Source organism: Trichosurus vulpecula, chromosome 1 (genome assembly GCF_011100635.1).
Source record: "Trichosurus vulpecula isolate mTriVul1 chromosome 1, mTriVul1.pri, whole genome shotgun sequence".
Classification (NCBI taxonomy): Eukaryota; Metazoa; Chordata; class Mammalia; order Diprotodontia; family Phalangeridae; genus Trichosurus; species Trichosurus vulpecula.
Window position 1 is genome coordinate 433,340,648 of NC_050573.1, and position 23,187 is coordinate 433,363,834.

The 23,187-nt window shown below is 38.7% G+C and overlaps 1 protein-coding gene across 1 annotated transcript in view; it reads left to right on the plus strand.

The window, feature by feature from the left end:
- The window catches only part of MAST4 (microtubule associated serine/threonine kinase family member 4), a 772,318-nt gene that overhangs the window by 659,883 nt on the left and 89,248 nt on the right, over window positions 1-23,187 (plus strand). The window contains 1 exon segment of the mRNA XM_036747001.1: window positions 19,352-19,440. Coding sequence (XP_036602896.1) covers window positions 19,352-19,440 — 89 coding nt within the window.

Here is a 23,187-nt window from a genome sequence, read left to right on the forward strand (position 1 = left end):
TTTATTTTCTGTTCAGCCTTGGGAGGACAGGTTTTGCTGTTCTCCCAATTACACAATGTCTCTAAAACTGAACAATGGAGCTATTTAAAAACTCAGGGAAATGTCTCCCTCCCCAGATTTCCTGATTGTAAACTCCTGTGAAAATCTCTGGGGTCCTTAGTACCAGTTCTCTCCTTCCTAAGCCTAGAAAAAGCCATTATTAAGGAGTGGTTTTTTCCCCCCGTGGAGGCTTTTAATAAAGTTACAAACGAGAAGAACAAGATCTGAGTTATAGCAGAAAACAGTTGGTGGTTGTGCTGGTGGAGGGGAGTCGGGGATTAACTTTGTTTTATGAGCGTGTTTGGCGCTGACTTCCATAGTCACCAAATCTATAGAAACAAGGTATGACTCACCGCTCACGCCACTCCCTAGACCCAAACTTGTTTTCTTCTCTTATAATGCTATAGGATGTTACACACCATAGATGCAGAAATACATGACTAAGTTCTTGTGTGATGCCTTTATAAAGACAGAAACATTTAGAGTCACATAATCATGGATTTTTTTAGACTGGAAGGGAATTTACATGCCTGGTGGTTTAACCTTTCCCCCTCCCCTCCATTTTATAGACAAAGAAACTGAAACACAGATAAGTTGTCGCTTGCCTAAGGTCTCCCATCTAGCAGGTGTTCAAGCTGGGCCTTTTACCCAGATCTTCTGACATTAGGGGCATTATTTTTTCTACTACACATGTTATATCCTTCAAATCTCCAGCATCATTTTCTGTTCCCTCCCATCCCCCACTCCTCTGAAACAGGAAAAAAAAACACAAAAGGTACAGAATGTTTTGTATCTTTTGCTAAACATAATCTCATGTGTTTAGTGACATTGACGGCTTACTGCTAAATACATAAGGTCAGTGCAGCCTGTCACAGTCAAAGACTTGGATTTAGAGATAAGAATTTTCAGTTTTAAAGGAGGGGGGCCATACGTATTCTATATTTTGTGACTGTAAAGTGATAGAAAACATCAGGCAGAAGTGAAGCAAAAAGCAACTGAGAAGCTGCTATCGACGGTCTTCTTTTTGAACATTAGGTCTGTTATTTTGGCTAATATGCATTTTATCACATAAAATTCAGAATTTATTATTGAAGAATAAGGATCAGTAGTAGCAAGTGATAAAGTCTATGCTAGTTTACTGTCTCAGGGAGCTGTTTTCCACAGGTATAAGATTCTAATTCTCTAATACAGGGGTGGGGAACCTGTGGCCTCGAGGCCACATGTGGTCCTCTAGGTCCTCAAGTGCAGCCCTTTGACTGAATCCAAACTTCCCAGAACCCTGTTCTAATACATTTGGTTTGTCTTTAGAGTGAGTGATTTTCTTTGCCATGGGTGTGATGTTTGGGCTTCTCTCTGGTTTAGAGTCTGCACATGAGAGGGTGAGGCTTCTCACTCTGTAACCTGTGACTTTCTTATTAGAAGGGTGTTTTCAAAATCTGACTTCCTGTGATGGTTGAGGTTTCTTTAAAATGCAGAGATTAGGGGCAAGGTTAAAATGATGCCTCTGAGTCACCCAGTAGTGAATGCAGAATGAGAGTATCAAAGGATGTCAGTCTGTGATAGGGAATAGACCGGGGGAGTTGTGTTTGCCTTGCCTGTGAGATATACACACACACACACGTAAGTGCCAAACCCAGCCTAGCTATCTATGGATGAGCTCACCACTTCAACACTTGGAGGCTGGGCCTGCGACGGGCAGGTTGTTATGCTGGTCATAGAGATGCTGGAGAGTTGAGTGAGAAAGGAGTTAAGTTAGGGGAACTTAAGGACAGACAGGATGATCAGCCCGACAAAAGTGGGGAAATTTAAGGGAAATGTCCTAAGGCTAGGTGACCTGGTGAAAACTGAGCGTACACATTTAGCGTCAGGAAATTGTGTATGTGAGACAGAACTGTGATTTCACAGGGATATATCGAGCATATGAAGATGGAGGGAGTTTGTATATTTATGTATCTCACTTGGTAGTTGGCATTTTAAAAGGTTCTTATGTGGGAGTGTTAGAGAAAAGAAAATGATGTGCCTGCCTAATATCTCTTAAGCCTAGGTTATAAATGCAGTAGGACCTTGTTAGGACATGGCTAGGGTGAGCTAGATGGCTGCAGTGGATGGAACACTGGACCGAGAGTAGGAAGACCTGCATTCAAATCCAGTCTCAGACACATACTAGCTGTGTCACCCTGGGCAGATCTTAACTCTGTTTGCCTCAGTTTCCTCATCTGTGAAATGAACTGGAGAAGAAAATGGCAAAACACTCCAGTATCTTTGCCAAGAAAATCCCAAATGGAGTTATGAAGAGTCAAACAGGACTCAAAAGCGACTAAACAGCAACATGGCTAGTTAACATACAGAGTCAGATGTACTATAAATAATATAAAACTTAATTATGTACAGTAAAACCATGGCATTAGTGCTTTCTCCCAGTGTTAGTATATATACATCAAGAAACCTGACGTTATAAACTAGATTTGGAAAATCATCTTCAGCCCTGGATATAGTTAAGCGACTTATCCAGTAATAGAGAGGCAGAAACAATAAGAAATCAGAATAATTTAGAAATAATTTATATTCAACTTTCAAATTAAACATGAGATATACTCTGATAAGCATATGTTATCAAAATTATTATTGTTATTTTTTTTTTTATTTTCCACAATCCTCTCTAATCCTTATTTGGGTGTGAATGTTTCTTCTATCCATAGATAACTTTTTCCATGTTTTTCTCCTTTTTTGCAAAGTGACCTTTTATATTTAGATTATTTATCAATTTGGAGCTTATCCTGGAATAAAGTGTGAGGTGTTGTTGATCTTAAATCTAATCTCTGTCAAACTGCTGCCCCAGTTTTCCTAACAGTTTTTGTCAAATAGTGAGTCCTTATGCCAGTATCTGGGACCTGGGCTTACTGAACATGAAAGTACTAGCTGCCTTTGCATCTGTATTGTGTGTACTTAATCAGTTCCACTGATGGAGCTCCCTATTTTTTATCCAATCTCTGCTTGTTTTGAGAATTATTACTTTGAGATCTGGCACTGCTAGGCCTCCTTTGTTCTCACTTCTTTTCATTATTACCCTGATTCTTGACCTTTTCTGCCTTCGTATGAATTTGTTTTGTCTTGTTTTGTTTTGTTTTCTAGTTTGGTAAAATAATTGTTAGCTTGATTGGTATAACATTTAATAATTAAGTTAATTTAGATAGTATTGTCATTTTTATTATATTAACTCATCCTACCCTTGAGCAGTTAATATTTTTTCCCATTATTTAGGTTAGTCTATGTCTATAAATAGTAGCTTATAGTTGTGTTTGTGTAGTTCTTGTGTGTAACTTGGTAGGCAGATTCCCAATTATTTTATGCACTCTGAAGTTATTTTAAATGGAATTCTTCTTTTTCTTCCTACTGGGTTTTATTGGTTTCACATAGAAATGCTGATCGTTTGTGTGTATTTATTTTAAATCTTTCAAATTTACTGAAGTTACATACTTATTTCCTTTTCATACCTGCCCAACTAGCTGGGGTGGGTAGAAGCAAAGAGAAAGCCTTATGTCACCATGGATAGTTTACATGTGGAATAATATGCTTTCTGGATAATTGATTTGATTGCGTAAAAACACCCAAGTGATGACATCAATTGTGGCCTACATAGAAAACTCTGTGTGTGTGTGTGTGTGTGTGTGTGTGTGTGTGTGTATGTGATCCTTCCATTAGAAAATGGACAAGTATAACTTCTCTCTCCTCCTTTAGCTGCCTAGGGTCAAGGGATCCGGGGTGGGGTGGAGAACTGTGGATAAAAGACTTTTCTTCGTTGTCTCAAATGTCCTCTCCTCTCTCTTCTTGTCTATTCATATCTTGCCTGTTTTTCAGGACTTAGCAACCTCAAGTCCCGTCTCTTCCAGGAAGGCTTCTGATTGCTAAAGCCCTTATTTGTTTCTCTGTTCTCTGAACTCCTACAATTACGACAGCTGACTACACAATTTAGCACTTTTTGCTTTGGATGTTCCTCTTTGAATTTTAAAAGCAAATGTCATGCCTACTGTATCTTTTGGTACTTTGCAGTAGATATTCAATAAATTCCTGATTGAGTGAGAAAAAATTCTGATCCAGGACATGAGAAACTAAGGAAAGAATAAAAAAATTGAGAAAGGTTAGGAGAGCCCCTGAGACAAGAGTAGGGAGGGCATAAATGTGTAGAGGGGACAAATTAGTCATGGAAGAAGGCAAATGGAACAGGTCCTTTTTTGTTTGTGACTAAACTCATTTGTTTAAGAGCAGATACAAATTTATAACCCCTGTGCCAGAAACTTCCTATTGACATGAAGACATCAGGTGCTCTCCTCACTTCTGTAGCTTATTGTCCAGACCCTGATGATCTGGAACTGTCAGTGTCTGATGCTCCCTCTCCCCACCCTTCCCAACGAGGATGTCTACCAGCTCCCCTTATATGATCACAAGCTCACAAGACTATACAGAGCTCAACCTTAGTGCTGAACACACAGAAGTAATTATATATGTATATATACAAGCATATATATATATAAGCATATATATATATACATATATATATATATACACACACATACACATACACACATATCCCTAACTCCCACTCCCTTCAGGGTCTGTAATGTGGGAATACTTGTATGAACTGATACAGAGGAAAGTGAGCAGAATCAGGCTCATAATTCATACTATAACAAGGACGTTGTAGAAATGAACATTTTTAAGAGCCTTAAGATTTCTGATCAACCACAATTCCAGCAGATTGATAAAATGAAGCATTCTACTACCTACTTCCTAACAGAGAAGTGGTAATGGATTAATTATGCAGAATGAAATACATTTTTTTGGCCATGGCCAATATGAGGATTTGTTTTGCTGGACTATGCATATTTGTTAGAAGAGTTTTGTTTTCTTTAATTTTTTTTCCAATGGAGAGAAGGTAGGAGGGAAAGAAAATAAATGCTTGTTAATTAAAAAAATATTTTAAAAAACCAGAATTCTGGAGATCTCTAGAAGGGAGAGAAGAGCAGATTATTCTAGCAGCCAGGAAAACAGAAATTTTTAAATCTCTGCTCCTTGGTTTGGGGATTTAAAACAACTAAGAAAATTAGTATGGTTGATTGCAAAATTACTTAAAAGCCTTTCTCCTGCAACTCCCACATTCCACAACCTTCAGCTCGAGAATTTTAGATTATTTTTGTTATTATGGTTTTGGCCAATCTTGTCTCTGCCAAATGAGGGTCTGACAAAACATCAAGGGAAGCAAATGAGAAAGAGACATCTGACAATTTAATTAAGGAAAGATGTATGCGTATGACCTTTTGTTGTTTCAGTGCTAAGGTGGATTATTGTTTCCTTCTTAAAAGACTGCTTTTTTTTCCACATTGGAAACCAGTAGTAGTAGTAGCAGTGAATTATATGTATTTAAGTAATGCACGAATGTAGTATTTATTTTAGTGTCCCTTTGCATGGTTTTCTGTTGTTTTCCATGCTGTTTTTTTCCCCTCTGCTCCCATGCCCATTATCACAGCTTTGGCATTTGTGTCATTAACAAACTATTATTTTGTGAGAGTCTGAATTAAAGGAAGTGAACAGCAGAAATCAGGGCATGAGATTGCCTATTGGTTTACCACATCCCCTTTCTTGCAGAAAATGAAGAAAAAGATGCAAGAGCTTCCCAGGGCTGATACATTGTTGTGACAAATGTTTAGGTTCACAGATGAATGTTCAATTCACTTTATTCCAATTCAGGGACCATTTATTAAGTGTCTAATATGTGTAAGATACCATGCTAGGCACTTTAAATACAAAGACAGAAGAAAAGAAAGAGGGAAGGAAGGAGAAAGTGAAGGAAGGAAAATACAAGCAAGGAAGAGGGAAAAAGAAACATAAACATAGGAAGGCAGGAGAAAGAAAAAGGTAGGAAGAAAGAGAGAGAAAGGAAGAAAGAAAGAGACCCTGTGCCCTCAAGGATCTCACATGCACTTAAAAGCCCAATATTATGCTTTCCCTCCCCCTCCACTTCTTCAGTTTGAGGATGCCTAACTATACCAGAAAGGATATGAAATTTAACATTTCTAGTGCTTTGGAATCCTCAATTTATATAGAATCATAATATTTTGGAGTAAAAGATACTTCATAGACCACCGAGGCTAGCCTCTTTCCCATTTTGTAGATAAAGAAATTGACTCTTATAATGGTTAAATGACTTCCCCAAAATTTTGTGGCCAGTGAGCCATAAGGGGAAAAAGATACTCTAAATCACTTAATACGGAAATACAGATTAAAGCAATTCCAAGGTTCCACCCCACACCTATCAGGTTGACAGAAATTGATGTTAAAAAAAGAAATTAGCAAATGTTGGAGGGCCAGTTGGAAAATGGGTACATTGATGTACCGTTGAGGAAACTGTGAATTGGTTCAGTCCTTCTGGAAAGCAATTAGGAACTATTCTTAAAAAGTTACTAAACTGTGTGTCTTTCTTTACTAAACAGTGGTGTCTTTCTGTTACATTGATGCTTCTCATATACAGTCTATGGTAATTATAAAATGTCCCCTAATTCCTTAATTGGTTCTTAAAAATGCTTGTTGAATCCAATCTCCCCCCATATGAGCAAAGATAGTTTGCTATAATTCTGCAATTTGGTTCCTTTAATGAGGAAAGTGTTTTACTCTCATTTTTCCATACTGGTCGAATTGCTTATTTTTTTTTTTAGGAATTGCATGGGATAAAACTAAGGAGGGCATTCATTGTTCTAAGGCAGCATTTCCTTAGCCCTTAGAATTGCCTTTTTTATCTGCCTCTTCTGCCACGTTGATTTTCAGTACACATTAAAGAGATTCCTAAGCAGTTGGGAGACTGGCTAAAACATGAACCATGCTATTGGGGCAGCCTGGGGAGAGGGAAGAAAAAGCTAGTAACCTACGATTTTATTGTGAGAAGGAACCTTAGAGGTAATTTATTCTAACTCCCCATTTTACAGATGAAGAAACTAATGCTTGGAGCTGTTGAGTGACTCACCAGGGTCACAGGGGTATTAGGCACCTGTGCTGCTTGCCCAGAGGATCACAGAAAGAGGCTCTTAGCTCATTTAAGGTCAGAAAGGAGTGATAATATTCTCTCCTGAAGGAGAATTAATCTTTCTTCCAACTGTTTCAACAGATCAGATTTAACTATAGAACTAATGAGGCCAGTAGACTAAACAAATATTTCATTGCTTACTAAAGTATTTCTCAGTGTAGCAAAATGAGCCTGACTGAATTTTAAAATAGATTTGAAAGGAATACCTCAATACTATAGCATTTGTTTAGGAAAGTTGTCGATTTAACAAAATACTCCTTCAAAACTATCTTAAAATTCTGATTTTATATGATACCAGTACACACAAGGTAACAATTTATAAGCACAGCATTTCAAAAGGAGAAAACAGGAAAATTAAAGCCTTCATTATTCTTATACACACTGCTTTGGAGTCTTACTCCTGATTTTGTTTCATTTGTTAAAAATAAGTCAAAATTTTAGAAGATAGACCCATTCATTTTGAGAATTAATGTTTCTGAAATCATGTTCACAGGCATACTCTGCTCTCTGATTTTTTTTTAACCAAAGCAAATACATCAATGAGCTTCTGAATTTGGAATTAGAGGCCCTGGGATACAGCTTCCAGTTCAGTTACTTTTAAACTGTGATCTTGGACCAACCATTTCTACTCTCTAGGCCCCAGCTACTTCGCCCATAATGTGGGGTTGAATTAAATCAAGATCCTTAACCTTTTTGGTGTCAAGGACCACTGTGGAAGTCTGGTGAAACCAGTGGATCCTTTTTCAAATGACATTTTTAAATAATTGAAGTAAATGCTAATTTTCTGTTAGAAGTTTCTGAAAGTAAGGACATTTCTTTCCCCACTACCCCCATCCAAATCCTTGGACCTCTCAAAATCAGTGCACAGACCCCATTCATCCTAGTTTAAGAACTCCTATATTAAACAGTCTCTAAAGTTCCTTTCATCTTTAAATCTTTGACCCTATGAAATTCTAACCTTTATTTAAACTGAATAATAATGGCATTTCCCCAAAGTAGACAATCATAGACCTTAGGCCTGTAAAATTCATTTTTAATTTGGAAATTTAGGGCAATTTTTTTGTTAGTTTTCCTATATTTCAGTGTAAGTATGTGTAAACTGGTATTTGGAAGAAATTGCATTTTCTTGAGATAGGGACTCTCTTAACTTCTCAGCAGCTTGTGAAATCTAGGCAATTTTCCCTCTCTAGGTCCCCAGGGGTTGAATATAGAAGTCCCTCCGTAGTATTTCCCTAATTTTCATGTCAATTTGCTTCCCTCTAGTTTATCCTGAGCAGATTATAACCTTCCTGAAGGCAGGGACCGTTTCCATCTTGTCTTTCCGCCTCCTAGGCCTAGCATCTTGTAGTAGATGCTCTGACACTGATCCATAAATAACTGTTTAACTGTTCTTTGATTGCTTTATACGTGTGATTATTCTGTTTCTCTGGTTAAAATACTGAGAGATAGCCAGCGTAGTCATTCATTCAACAAATATTTATGGGGAGAATGTTATATGTGCAAAGCATCACACTAATGGAGGGAAATACAGTATTCTATTTTTATTCTATTTCTATTTTTAAAACTAATAGTTAATATTTCTATATCACCTTAAGGTTTTCAAAGCACTATTCAATAACAGTTTGATCCCCACGATAACTCTGGGAGGCAGGTGCTATTAGCGTCCCCGTTTTACAGGTAAGGAGACTGAGGCAGAGGGCGATTAAATGATATGCGCAGAGTCACACAGCTAGTAAGTATATGAAGTAAATTTGAACTCCGGTCATCAGACTCCCTATCCAGCATTATGTCCAGTGAGCGGCCTAGCTGCCTCAATCAGAGTTACTCAAAAGGGAAATGAGTCGATGAATTCCCCCTGACTAAGCCTTTAAACAAGGGAGAGATGATGGCTGAGCAGGTATGATGGTAGAGAAGTTCTTTGTTCAGAAATAGGTTTGGCTAGATGACTTTTTAGGTTTATTTTTTTAAATGTTTTTTTTTTAAATACAAACTTAACAACTGTTAACAAATGTAAACTCTTTCCTCTCCTTCCAAGAGAGATGTTTCAAACTGGAAATCTTCTACCACTAGACAGGTCCAGAGCCTAATTGAAAAAGTGCTCGAATGTCTCCTGTTATTTAAAGTCCCCAGAGATTTGGTTAGCTTGTTGGATAGCCAATTATGCCGGTCCCTTCCTGACCCAAGTAAACAAGAGTCTGTACTTTTAAATGGGACCTTGAGTTAATAGAAAACCTTATTTATAAAAAAGCTGATTATATCTATCGATTGTGCTGGGGTAGTAGAACCCCCACGTTACATGCAAAATTATATTTTTCATTGACTTTTCCTTAAAATTTTGAAGATGAATGCCTATTCCTAAAATGTTCTTCCCTTTCCAGTCTCTCTCTATCCCCGCCTTTCCCCACCCCACCAAGTCCTCCGTTTCGTGGCCTGGAGGTTCTTCCTAGAATGACAGCTAGGTGTTATAGTAGACAGAGCTCTGGACCTTGGAGTGAGGAAGACCTGATAGGGCTTTAATCATTAAATCACTTGAATCCTCAGCCCTGTTTTCCCATCTGTAAAATGGGGATAATAATCCCCCTCACAGGGTGGATGTGAAAATTTAAAGTGAGATAACATATGTAAAGTGCTATGCAAACCTTAAAACAGCATGCAAATGCTTGTTCTTACTGTTGAAAACTTGGGGTGTGGAGCACCAGCTCCGGCTAGGTCCTACCTGATTGGGAAGACTTCAAGCAGGGGCCTAGCAAGGTACTGCAAATCTGTCATGGAAGGACCTGCTTTAGCTAAGCACCTGATTCTAGGAGGGGTGGTTCAATTTTTGGCTATAGTATTTTTTGAAAATAATGTGCTAGATTTGAAGGGAAGGAGGAGTATTAGCACTGATGACGTTCTAGGTCCTTGTCATAGTAAAGTATTCCTGTGAGGGAAACTTGGCCAGACAGTCATTTCCTTACACTTAAGCATCACCGATTTTCATTTAAAGAAGTATTATGTCTGTGTTTATTTGTGTGTGTTTAATAAGTTCTGACTTTAACCAAATATGCACAAAGCAGTAATAAAAAAATTCTTCATTGCTTTGTAACACTTCTGGTATAATGGATGGTAATACTTCATACACTAGCAAAAGTTAGCAGATGTTCACGTATGGTAAAGCTTTGGTGTCTCATTAGCCTCCTACGTCAATTTATTTCTGTAAATGGGATCCTCTCTCAAGATGTATTAATAAATTATAGACCAGCTTCCCAGAATTGCTGTAATGCCTCTCGCCTAGCTCATTATGTTATTAAGGACCCTCAAAGATGGCTGGTTAAAGACCATATGTCCAATTGAGTGCTGGCCTTTGTAGTCAGCTGTGAATGGAAAAATTACTGCCTTTGGGGTTTTCCCGTCCCTGGAATTACCTGGACATTATCAGATTTGATTAGTATTCAAGTCCCAGAATGGTTGTTATTTTGAGAATGGAGCTGGATTTCAGTCATCTAGGGCAGTTACAGAAGGTCATGGCCTGGTGGGCCTCACGGGCTTGGTGAACCTGGGGAGAGAATGATTAAAAAGCTCTCCTGTTGGGTGGTGACCTGGGCAAAACCAGATGTGTCAGAGTTTTAAAGGCCCCACAGACTCTCGAAAACCATGAGCAACTAGCTGGGCTGGCCCTGAGCCTGCTGATGCTATAAGCACCCTTACACAAAATATGTCCATTGTCTGCACCCACCTCAGGTTTAGAACCTGTCTCCTCCCTGTCCTGTGCACTACATGACCTAGGTGGCACAAGAGGTAAAGTAAATGAAATAAATTTTCTTTTCTATTTGCCAGAAAAGTGTTATTTGTTCAGGGTTGGAGACTGTAAAGTTCCCTGTGAAACTTTTCTGCTACTTCTTGGAGAGCAGCAGCTGTGAAGAACTGAAAAGGTGTGGTTAGCCTGCTCGGTTCTCCTAATGCTCCTGTGCCAAAGGCCCTTCACATAAATAAGGCACTTCCTCGTGGCTGCTTTGCCACTCCCTAATGTTTCTCTACCCTGAGTACCTTTTCATCTGTGACACCGTCATGCACAGAGCATGATTCTCCTTGTGTCGTGGGTGCAAAATAACCTGCGTCACAGTCTGTCTCTTGTTTTGGTGGTTAAGTTGTATCCAATTCTCTGTGACCCCATTTGGCAAAGATACTGGAATGGTTTGCCTTTTCCTTCTCCAGTTCATTTTGACAGATGAAGAGACTGAGGCAAGAAAGGTTAAGTGACTTGCCCAGGGTCACACAGCTAGGAAGTGTCTGAGGCTGGATTTGAACTCAAATCTTCCTGATACCAGTCCCAGTACTCTATTCAGAGCACTACCTAGCTGCCCTTCTGTCTGTCTCCACTGATTGAGAAAGAGACATGGAATTTTGGGCCTTTAGAATGGAGACATGAACAATCATCTAATCCAACCCTTACATTTTGTGAGGGACAAAAAATGAGTCTAGTCCAAGGGAGGATAAATGACTTGTCCCCTTGTGGTCATGTTAGAGCTGAAATTTGAACCCCATCTTTTCCAGAGAGAAGTTTGAAGTACTTTGTAGAGACAGTATGCGGTAATGAAGAGAGTGCTAGGCTTGGAGTTGGAAAAATCTGGGTTCACATCTTGCCTCAGACTAGCAGATCTCAGCAAGTCATTTGACCTCTCTGTTTCTCCAGCAGCTCCCTGGGACTTTTCTAGGAAATCTTAAGCAATCACCGGGAAAAGCTTGCACAGTGGAAGTTCCCCTCACCTAATAGTACATTCCAGCTCCTTTGAATTAATCCAGTTACTAAAAGCTACTACTAATTGAATGATCTCACCTACTAATTAACTTAGAAGCAGTGTTCTGCAATGGTTAGGAATCTGTCCTCAGAGCCTTGTAGACCTGGGTTCAGGGTTGATCCTGCAAATCTTATAACCGCCTTATAACCTATGAGACTTTACATTGCAAAGAAGGTGCCAACTGAATCACTAGAGAGAGTTTCCTCCTTTTGGTGAAGTTTCTTATGTTATTAAAAATCACAAGTTTCATTAGTCCTTATCCCCGACTCTTAGGTCTTGATGAAAATACATTTTGTAGGCTATACCTGGGAGGGGGGATGGGAGGCACAGTCCATTTAACTCTTCACATGTGTTTTAACATACGATGGGATGACTTTTATGCTCCATTTGAGTCCAAAGGTTAGACACGAGTGTCAGGATCAGGACTAGATATCGAGGAGAAAGAGATTTGGCTTTTTTCTGAAGGTGGTGAATTCTAATATAAGGTTTTTGTTTTTTTTTTTGGTGTCATCATGAGCTTGTATTTATCCCATAAGATGTTACATATTCTATTGATTCTTAGAAAATCTAAGTTTGGGGAACCAAATGTGTTCAAGCTTAGGCTGTATTGTGTAAGTGCTCCCGAGAATGAGCTCACATGGATCCTACATCCATCTGAAGGATGGTGTCGTTTAAGCTGTGAACCATAATTGGACTGTTAATTCCACTCATTGTGCCAAACTGTATTCAGATTACTATATGGTATAGCTTTAAATGAGGAAATAAGTAGCCTTTATTTTATGTTTTATTCAGAATGGAATTTCTAGACTTTAAATATTTATTAGCAAAAAACCAAACAAAAAAACAAACCATTAGGTCCAAAATAATTTTCTTTTTCACAACATTTAATTAAATACAGACCCTTAATGTCCCCTCTTGTGCCCCCTTCCCCCCAAATACCAGTTCCTAAGAAAATAGTATTTTTCTATATATTTATTTGGGCAGCTAGGTGGAGCAGTAGACAGAGCTCAGCCCCTAGAGTCCAGGAGGACCTGGGTTCAAATGTGGCTTCAGACACTTACTATCTGTGTGACCCTGGGCAAGTCACTCAATCCTGCTTGCCTCAGTTTCCTTATCAGTCAAATGAGCTGGAGAAGAAAATGGCAAACCACTGTCTTTGTGCAGAAAACCCCAAATGGGGTCAGGGACAGTGGAACAAGACTGAAACTATTCAACAGCCACAACTACATTATTTACTTTTGGGGCTGGGGGATGGTTTAGACTAGACCTGTGTAAATTCACCAAATTAGAGAACTCCTCATAGGCAGTTCCTACCAATTCAGGTCAGCATCTGCTCTACAACTTGTACTTTTATAGAACTACCGGGGGCATTAAGAGGTTAAGTGACCACCAGAGTCACATAGCCAGGTTGTGTCAGAAGCAGGATTGGAACGTAAGTCTCTTCCAACTCAGGCCAGCTTCTTATTCACCATGCCCTGACTACCTCTCATGTACTCACTTAAATTCGCTTATCTAGATTCTAGAAGTTAGCCAGGTAGTGGTATAGATCTTTGTGTAGGGGACAAAATGTTTCAGTGACTACTTGGTTTTTCCCAAGGTTTTCTTCCAACAGAGGGACCAGGTTGAAGGAAGGATAATAAATCCCTAAACCTGATCATTCCCTTCTGTCCTATTTTCGTTATATTTGTTGTTTCTCATCTGCTAAATTTATATCTTTTTTTACTCTTGCTTTTAGTCTTCCTCTTGCATATTTCTGTCTGAATTTAGATTTTTCAGGGAAACGCTTCATTTTGTTGCTAATAGTGATATTAATACTTTCCCAATTCAAGAAAGAAGTTGTGCAGGTTGTCCTTAGTAAATGACATTTAAAAAATTATTCTTCCTATTCCAAGGAAGAAGGAAGCACTTTTGAGAAGTGACCCTACATCCCACAACCCCAAGATAGGCAAACGTCTTGGTCCAAATACCTTTACCACCTTCCTGAGCCTCAGTTTCCATGTTGACAAAAGGAAGATAAATACATTACTTGTAGCACTTACCTCACTGGGTTGTTGTGAGGCCCAAATGAAGATAATGGGTGTCAAGCACTTTGCAAATTTGTAAAATGCTACTTAAATGTCAACTCTGATCTGTTATTGTAAAATGCCAGGCCAAGAAGCTAGAATGATGGGAAACCACTGAGGGTTTCTGAGCAGAGGATACTGTCGTCATCCCTGAGCATCAAAAAAAAACATGACTTTGGCAGCTTTGTGAAGGATGGATGGATTAGAGGGGGATTGCCTGAAGGCAAAGAGACTGGATAGCAGGCAGTATAGGGAGGAAGGGGAGAGGGATGGATGTGAGTGATAATAATGGAGATAGAATCTGTAGGATCTGACAACGGAGAGGGGAGGGGGAAGAGGAAAGAAGAGTCAAAGAGGACTTCCTTACGGAGGAAAGGTCCAGAATGCGGTTTGGATTGATTATAACTGAGTACACAGAAGTGACACTGTTGTCCTCTGGCATTAATGCAGCAAAAGATAAACCTATATGTATTTCAGTGCTTGGCACTGGCAAATTACGCAAATCAGCCAGGAATTTCCTGCCACAATGGAAATAATGTTCTTGTTTTACTAGCTAGAGCATCACCTGTGCTTTCCTTGCCCTGAGCGGGGGTGTCAGGTGGGGTAGAGGGCAGTGAGGCAGAAACTCATGTATTGCAACGTTGGCAAAAATACAAGGATTTTTTTTTTTCCTGTCTGAGATGAGTATGTTTCAACTTTTAATTTATCCTGTTTTGTGAATGGGTGTGGGATTTGTTCCAGGCCTCTTCAGAGCTGATAGTGTTGGACCTGGAGTCCTAAAGACCTGAATTAAAATTCAGCCTCTGACCCTTGTTAGTGGTGTGATTCTGGGCAAGCTTAAAGTGCCTTGTCTGACTCATTTTCCTGAACTGAAAAATGGGGATAATAACAGTACCTACCTTGTAGGGTTATTGTGAGGGTCAAATGAGATAATATTTGTAAAGCATTTAGCACACGGCCTGGCACGTGATAGATGCTTTATAAATTTCCGCCATTTCTCTTTCTCCTTCTGCCTTCCCCCACCTCTTCCCCTGATAGAGAGAAAAGGCCAAAGTATTAAATGATGTATTAAATAGGATTCTGGAAGTCAGGAAGATGTGAATTTTAATCCTACCCCAGACACTTACTGGGCAACTAGGTGATGCAGTGGAGAGAGAGTGTCAGTCCTAGAGTCAGAAAGACCCAAGTTCACATCTGATCCCACTTACTATCTCTGTGACCCTGGGCGAGTCACTTAACCCTGTTTGCCTCAGTTTCCCCATCTGTCAAATGAGAAGGAAATGACAAACCACTCCACTATCTTTGCTGAGAAAACCCCAGATGCAGTCATGAACAGTCAGACATGACCGAAATGACTGAACAACCACAACAGTAAGAACAGACACTGAGTAGCTGTGATAGACTGGGCAAGTCATTTGCCCCTTTTCAACCTTAGTCCTCTCCATGTGAAAAATAGGAGTAATAAGACCACCTACTTCCCATGGTTGTTGTGAGGCTAAATTGAGATAGTTATATAAAGTGCTTCGGAAACCTTAATGTGTTATATAAATGTTAGGTTTGGTTTTTTTTATTACAGTGTTCCCAAGCAAAACAGCTTGATTAAATTAAGCTTCTACAGGACCTTGTGGGAACTTAAAGCACATCGTCAAAATTCTGAAGAACTTGTTTTTAGTTACATGTTGTAGAATTCATGCAAAGTGACGGCTACTTCTTCTTGCATGAATTAGACTCAAACCATGCATTTGTGAAGATAAATCTTTATGGAGTAGGCAAACATGATTTATCTGTAATTTGCCTATAATTTAAATTGAACCTTTCCGATCACCATGATCGGATCTCTTTTTAACTCGTTCTTATTTCTCCTTTCTGTCTTTGACATTATTGATATCATTGAAATTGTCATTTTCCTTCCTTTTAAGCATGACTGTACTGAAAATGTAAAATGCATGCTGTCTTATTGTCTGTAGTGTTGGCTTTTGCATTTGGTCTTTAGAATATATTACTTTTCCCAGGTGTACCTTAGAAAATCCAGTTTTTGTTCTCAGTGATTATTCATGTAAGAAAGATCCTTTCTTAAGCCTTTGCTTCAACTAAGTCAACATGTATTGACAACCCTCCCACCAAATTTAATAATCCTATTGTGTTAAAATGCTGTCATCAGCACAGACTTAACCTTGCATCAGTAGCAGTTCACATTTCCTATTTATCTACATTACAAATATAAACATTAATAATTAAGGCTATCAAAATGAAATCTTTATAAATGACTGACTCAGATGCTAAATGTTAAGTGAAAAACAACAACACATCCTTCCTTTGCTATTTTTAATAGCAATTAACCTTTTTGTAAGTAATTTGCTCTTGTATTATTTAGAGTTGCCATAAAGACAGAATATCTAGGATTTTGTAAATCTCATGAACGTTATCCATTCTTTTCATTAATGTCAGTAAGTTGATATTTAATATTCCAAGCACTGAAATAGACATTCAGTTTGTATGAACACAAAACATATTTTACAAAATTCTGATTTGTTAAAAATGATGGTCTCTGATGTAAAGGTTATGAATTAAACGGGTCGAATTCTTGATAGATAAGAATCTGCATCACAAAACTACACCTATAATTAAGCATCAAGGGTCCAGTCTTACTTAACAACTTCATTAGCAACCTTAGGAGGAGTAAACGTGATTTTAATTAAACTCACAAATGATACTAGGAAGTGTTGAAAGCTCTAGGAGGAACAATAAAATTAGATAATGCTATCTAAAGAGGTTTTTTAAGTACGTGTGTGTGCATATAGATGTATGTATATACAGATATGTACATGTGTATATATGTGTGTCTGTGTGTATTGTGTAAACATAAATACATAAAACACATTTCATCATCATGACAATTTTCTTTTAGCAGTACTGATCTAGTTGCTTCTTGTGTATGTATACTTAGGAATGTATACATATAATATGTTTACATATCATATGTATACATATGTGTACACATATGTGTATATATGTATACTGTCTGTGTATTTATGTATATATACATATGTGTATGTATATATACATATATATATATACACACTACATATGAAGGGAGAATCATAAGCCAACAAATATGCTAGAAGCTACTTGATCAGTACTGCTAAAAGTACTTTGTCATGATAATGAAATGTGTGCTTTATCTATCCGAAGACACATTTCAGAATCACAGAATGCCGGAGTTAGAAGGGATCTCAGAAACCAGCCAGTCCAACCTCACCTGAACGAGTATTCTCTGTCTACAGTACACCTGATATGGTCTTCTAATCTTTACATGAAGAAGTACAGTTATGGGGAATTCACAGTCTCTCAAGGTACTCTTGGATATCTCTCAGTGTTAAGAAAAGCTAAAGCTGCCTCTTCACAGTTTCTATGTATTTCTCCCATTCCTGCTTATAGAGAGGAAGGAAAGAAGGAAGAAAGGAAGGAAGGGAGGAAGGAAGGAAGAGAGAGAGAGAGAGAGATTTATGAAACACTTCTGTGTTCCAGGCATCATGCCAAGCACTTTACAAATATCATCTCAAATATTATTTGGTTTGATCTTCACGACCCTGGGAGCCATGTGACAGATATTCTTATCCTCATTTTACAGTTGAAGAAATTGAGGCAGAGAGAAATTAAGTGCCTTGCCCAGGGTCGCACAGCTATTAAATGTCTAAGGCTGGTTTTGAACTCAGATCTTCCTGACTTTAAGCCTAGCAGTCTTACCCACTATGCTACCTAGCTGCCTCTGGAGTGTAGCAAGTCAAAATTTAATCCCTTTCCCATCGTATAGCCTTTCAGATACTTGCAGACAGCTGTCATGCCCTCCCCGCCTCCCCTACACACTTTTCTTCTCCAGGCTAATCATTCCCAATTTTTTCAACCAATTGTCCAATGGTATGTTTGAAGTCTTTCATCATCTTGTTTGTCTTCCCGATGTTCTTGCTTCAAATAGCTAACATGACTGCAGTATACAGGAATGCTTCATTATATAGCCACTCAGTATCTAAAACAACCAAATGTGAAATCAGGTGGTGGCTCAACATAGATCTTTTAAAAAAAAAAACAAGCATTTGTGTTGTCATAAATCAGTCACAACAGTAGCAAGGACTGCTTTCAGAAGACAGGGGAGTCTACGTCAATCACCTGGAGATGGGGGGGGGGGTGGGAGTCTCAAAGAACTGCTGTTCACCATAGGTGCCCTGAGCCAAATGAGACAGCTTTGCTGCCCTTCCTTACTCTGTGCTCTGTTAATTATATAAGTACCTTTTTAACCCTGTGAACAAGTTTTTTCTACTTTTATCTATACCTTAGCAAGGGACCTGGGATCTGAGTACCAGTCTATGACACAAGCAGATGCAAAGAAGTAAACGTTGTCATTGCCATCAATCATTCTTATCATTCCTACCCTAGGGGTTGGTGGGATCTACCTCAAGGCCAACCTGAGTGAACTTTTCTACCTTTGCTGTGTTCCACACGAAGAAGATACAGTAGCTCTCTCATCTGAGTATTGCGGAAAGTTGATGATGGCATGGGTTAAAACCAACAGGGGTCACAAGTTTGAAAAAAGCTCTTTTCTGATATTTTAATAAAAATTTAAACTTATTTTGGTGACACCTGTCAATTAACTCTGAGAGGGAAGCTTTGTGAATTTGAATTCAGTCTACAAGAATTTTTTTAAAAGATAAGTGACAGAATACATTTATCTTAGGAGACATTGTCTGCTCTATTGACAAAAAGGCACAGATGTGAATTTTGTTTCAATAATTAGATTTTTAATTAGTGTATCACCGTAAGATTGATAAGTCATTGCTCTTCATTGCACGATTTTGTGTTAGAAATTACATGTAAACAAAGATGTTCCCCACAGTTTTGTGATTGATTTGAAAACTAAATTTATTATCTGGATAGAATGTGTCACATAATTTAAGAACAAAAAAGATCACTTTTTATCATCGCTCTACTGATAATGAGGAATATTAATGGTGTTACAGTTTATTAATCATTTTCATTTTCTAATAGACAAGATGCAATCTGACTACACATGTATAATCTATATCAAATTGCTTGCCTTCTTGGTGATGGAGGAGGGAAAAGAGGGAGAGAATTTGGAACTTGAAATTTTAAAAAAGAATGGCAAAAATTTTTGTTTACATGTAATTGAAAAAAAATTAAATGAAGGCAAGATGTAGTCACCGTGCAAATGTATGTGGCTGTGTGTTGGTTGACAATCTCTTCATTAATAGCATAGGGAAATAGGTTTTGTGTCTTCTTTAAATTTGCTCATATGTGATTGAGAATAAATTTTGACTTTAAAGCTGGACTATTTTCCCCCTTTTGTTCTTTCATTTCATTTCTTATTTATTTTTTTTCAGTTGCCGAACGAGTAACCGGAAAAGTTTAATAGGAAATGGCCAGTCACCAGCATTGCCTCGTCCACACTCCCCCCTCTCAGCTCATGCAGGTAATTATACCATGCTTTATTTTGTGCCAGTTCTTTTGCTTCCTTTTATTAAAAAAAAGAAAAAATCCAGTTTTTAGGAGGACTCAGGTGCATCTTTGTAGCTGCTTTTCATAGCGGTTTTAACTTTCTATGCCTAGGAAAGACAGTCTGTGTCCAAACCTTAGCCTCCCTATAAACTTTCTGAATTATCTCTAAAATGCTTGGAGGTCTAGCGTCTTGAAAAGCAACTTTCTTTTCCAGTGTGTTTAGTCCCTTCTCAAATTAATCCCCCTATGTTTTACCAAATATAAAGTGAATTTAATTGCAGATGAAGCAGTATCGGAGGCACCTCTTGAAGAGTGCCTCCCACATATTTCTTTAGGTAGTGTGTCAAATTCCTCAGAAAATCTTTCTCGCCTGAATCTCCCGACTTGCAAAGCATCTTTGCAGAGGGAATGGAACCTCATTTGATTGATAGGGATTATTGTAGCTTGTCTATTCTAGGAGGGTTCTTGAAGGAGCTCTGAGGTTCTTTCTCATTGGGTATTGGCTGTCAAAGTAGTTTTCTTTTTACTCTGTCTGTATTCCCTACTGATTGAAACCTCTTTTGGGGGAGGAAGGGAGAGAGTTCAGCCACAGCATTTGGTTGGCAGTGTTAGGTTGAGGATGGAGGTAGAGTCATAATACAGGAAAGATTAGCGGTCAAGGTATTTGGTCTTGAAAAATTGAAAGGCAGGGCAGTGTACAAAGTGGAAGCTATTGAATTTGTTGTGTACTTACGCTTGGAGAGGGAAGCAAACGATTTGTGGTGCAGATTTGCAGTTGTTTGTATAAATCCCCTTTGTTCTTCTTTTTTCATGGAAATGTTCATCTTGTTTACTGTTTGTTAAATTCAGAATAAAAAAAAAATTAACAGTATTGAAGCTGGTATATTAACCAGGTCTGGAGAGATTAACGTCGGATAAAGGTCTGAAGTTCAGGAGGGTCATTGAATTACAGAATTTCAGAGTTGGAGGGGACCACAGCAGCCAGCTAGTCAAACCCCCACACAAACAGAATCCCCACTGTAACATCCTGACACGTGGTCATCTAGCCTCTGCCGGAAGTCCGAGAATGGGGAATCCATCACCTCTCAAGGCAACCTACTCAGTTCTTGGACAGTAAATCATGGGAAAAGCTATAGGACATTGAACTAGACAGCCTGCTATGCTCACTTTCTGCCAGTGCACATGATTTTTTTTAGCTTCCCTAGAATTTCCTTTACTTAGCGGTCTGCTGCCCTCCACATCATCCCTTCTCATCACTCATAGTAACATAAACTTGTACGACACGTAGGACAATTATCTAGAAAAATGGATACTCCAGTAGGATTAGAGCAACTTCTTTTTTTTTTACAACAGTATAAAACATTTCCACATTAGTCATGTTGTGAAAAAAGAATTATAACAAAAGGGAAAAACCATGAGAAAGAAAAAACAAAAAACAACAAAAAAAGAGAAAATAGTAAGCTTCAATCTGCATTCAAACTCCATCGTTCCTTCTCTGGATGTGGATAGCATTTTCCATCATGAGTCTTTCGGAGGTCTCTTAGACCATTGTATTGCTGAGAAGAGCTAAGTCTAACAAAGTGGGTCATCTCACAGTGTTACTGTGTACAGTGTCCTCCTGGTTCTGGATTAGACCAACTTCTGAAGTCAGGAAGACCTGAGTTCAAATTCAGCCTCAGACCCTTACTAGTAGTGTGACCTCTAGTGAGTTATTTACCTGCCTCATTTTCTTCATCTGTATGATGGAGATAATAATAGCTCATATCTCTCAAGGTGGTTGTAAGGATCAACTGAGATAATATTTGTTAAGTGTATAGCATAGTGCCTAACACGTCACAGGAGTTTAATAGATGCCGAACACCCTGTTGTGAAATTGGTCCTGACACTTGCAATCTTCTCTTTTTCTTCTGTGATTAGGGAAGGTCATTGGGGAGTGCTCGCTGGCAAGAGAATCTTTTGTGAGTCTAGCTTTCTTGTGAGATGGATGCAGTTGTTCAGGTATACGCCAGAGCCATAAGCAGCACACTGTAGCTGATAGAAGTAGGGCCTTGAAGTGATCAAGACCTGGGTTCACATCCTATCTCCGCCACATACCAGATTTATGACCACAAGAAAGTCACTTAATTCTTCAGACCTCTAAGACTGTAAGTTGTAGAACTGCATTGATGAGGTAACAGCCATAAAAGCACATTGCAAACCTTTTGTTTCGTTGCTTTTCAGTCGTTTCTGAGTCTTGTGACTCCATTTGGGTTTTGTTTTTTTTTTTTTTGGCAGATATCCTAGAGTGATTTACCATTTCCTTCTCCAGCTCATTTGACAGATGAGGAAACTGAGGCAAACAGGGTTAAGTGACTTGCCCAGGGTCACACAGCTAGTGAATGTCTGGAGTCATATTTGAACTTGGGTCTTACTGTTCCACCTAGTTGCCCCTTTGCGAACCTGAAAGTATTGTATAAATGCTAGTTTTCGGACTCTAGGTGTTCCCCCCCCTGAAGAAATCACTGGTGCCTATGTCCTTCTCTTCCCTAAAGATAACGATTGAAGAAAGATGATGAAAACTGGGTGTGATTTGTTCCTTAAGAAAGTCCTGTAGAGTCTTAGAAATCACTGAGGCCAAACCCTTCATTTTTCAAATAATGATCATTCAAATTAACCTAATCTTTTAAGGTCACGGAAGCTTTTTCTTCACAGCAGCCCTGTGAGTTCAGTGGTACATGTAAGAAGCCCCACTCCCATTGTACAGATGGGGAAGCAGGTTTGTGACATGCCTAAGGTCACACAACTAGGCAGGGAATAGAGCTCCACCCCTCCTATTATCAGCCTACTGGTGTTTTCACTCCATCATGCGAGGCCCACCACAGTTATGGTGAATTGTATTTTAATGTTCATTTAGTGGGAAAGAGAATAAATTATATTTACACAGTCTTCAGTTTTTGGTACACACCTGTGATTTCATTGACATTGGGAATAATTCGCAAGTGAGGAAACTCTCCACCAATGCAGATTAACCACTAGTTTAGACTGCATAGTCTTAACCGAGTGGATGGAGGCATTGAGAGTTTAAATGAATAGCTCAGAGTCCCAGAGTCAATGTTTAGCCAAGCCAGAATTTGAACTCGGGTCTTCCTGACTCCAAGGTCTCCTCATTATTTACTGTACTTTGTTTACAGCTAGACTTGATCAGTGATTGAAAATCTAAGCCCGGAAAATGATTGTTTTAGTAGTTTTTTGTTTTGTTAATTGTATGAGACCAGGACTGAACAAACCAAAAGGGATGACTCAGAGTCCATATATCAGCTCTAGGATGACAGTCTCAGAGTGGCCTGCTGTTATCTGTCCATATCTGTGCAGCTGAACATGAGCTCATTTTTCCTACTTCATAATCTTAGGGTTCTTGATCTTTCAGTGATGAGGTAATCTCTCATCATTAGTCTTTTATCACTTCCTTTCATTTAAATTCTATTGACAAGCAGAAGAAACGAAGCTATGACTTCACTAGTACCTTTATTTCAGTGTTTACTTTATGGGATCCAGAGGCTCAGACAACCCCTTCTCCTCCACTGTGTTGAACTTCATTATTCATATTTATCAGAGGAAGAGAAGAGCTTGTCTTTTTGATCCTGAGACTGACTTTGTTTTTGCAATAGATTTTATAGTTTTGTTGTATTTTTGTGTGATGGGAACAAAGAGATGATTATAACCTTGGAGACAGGTGGGAAAT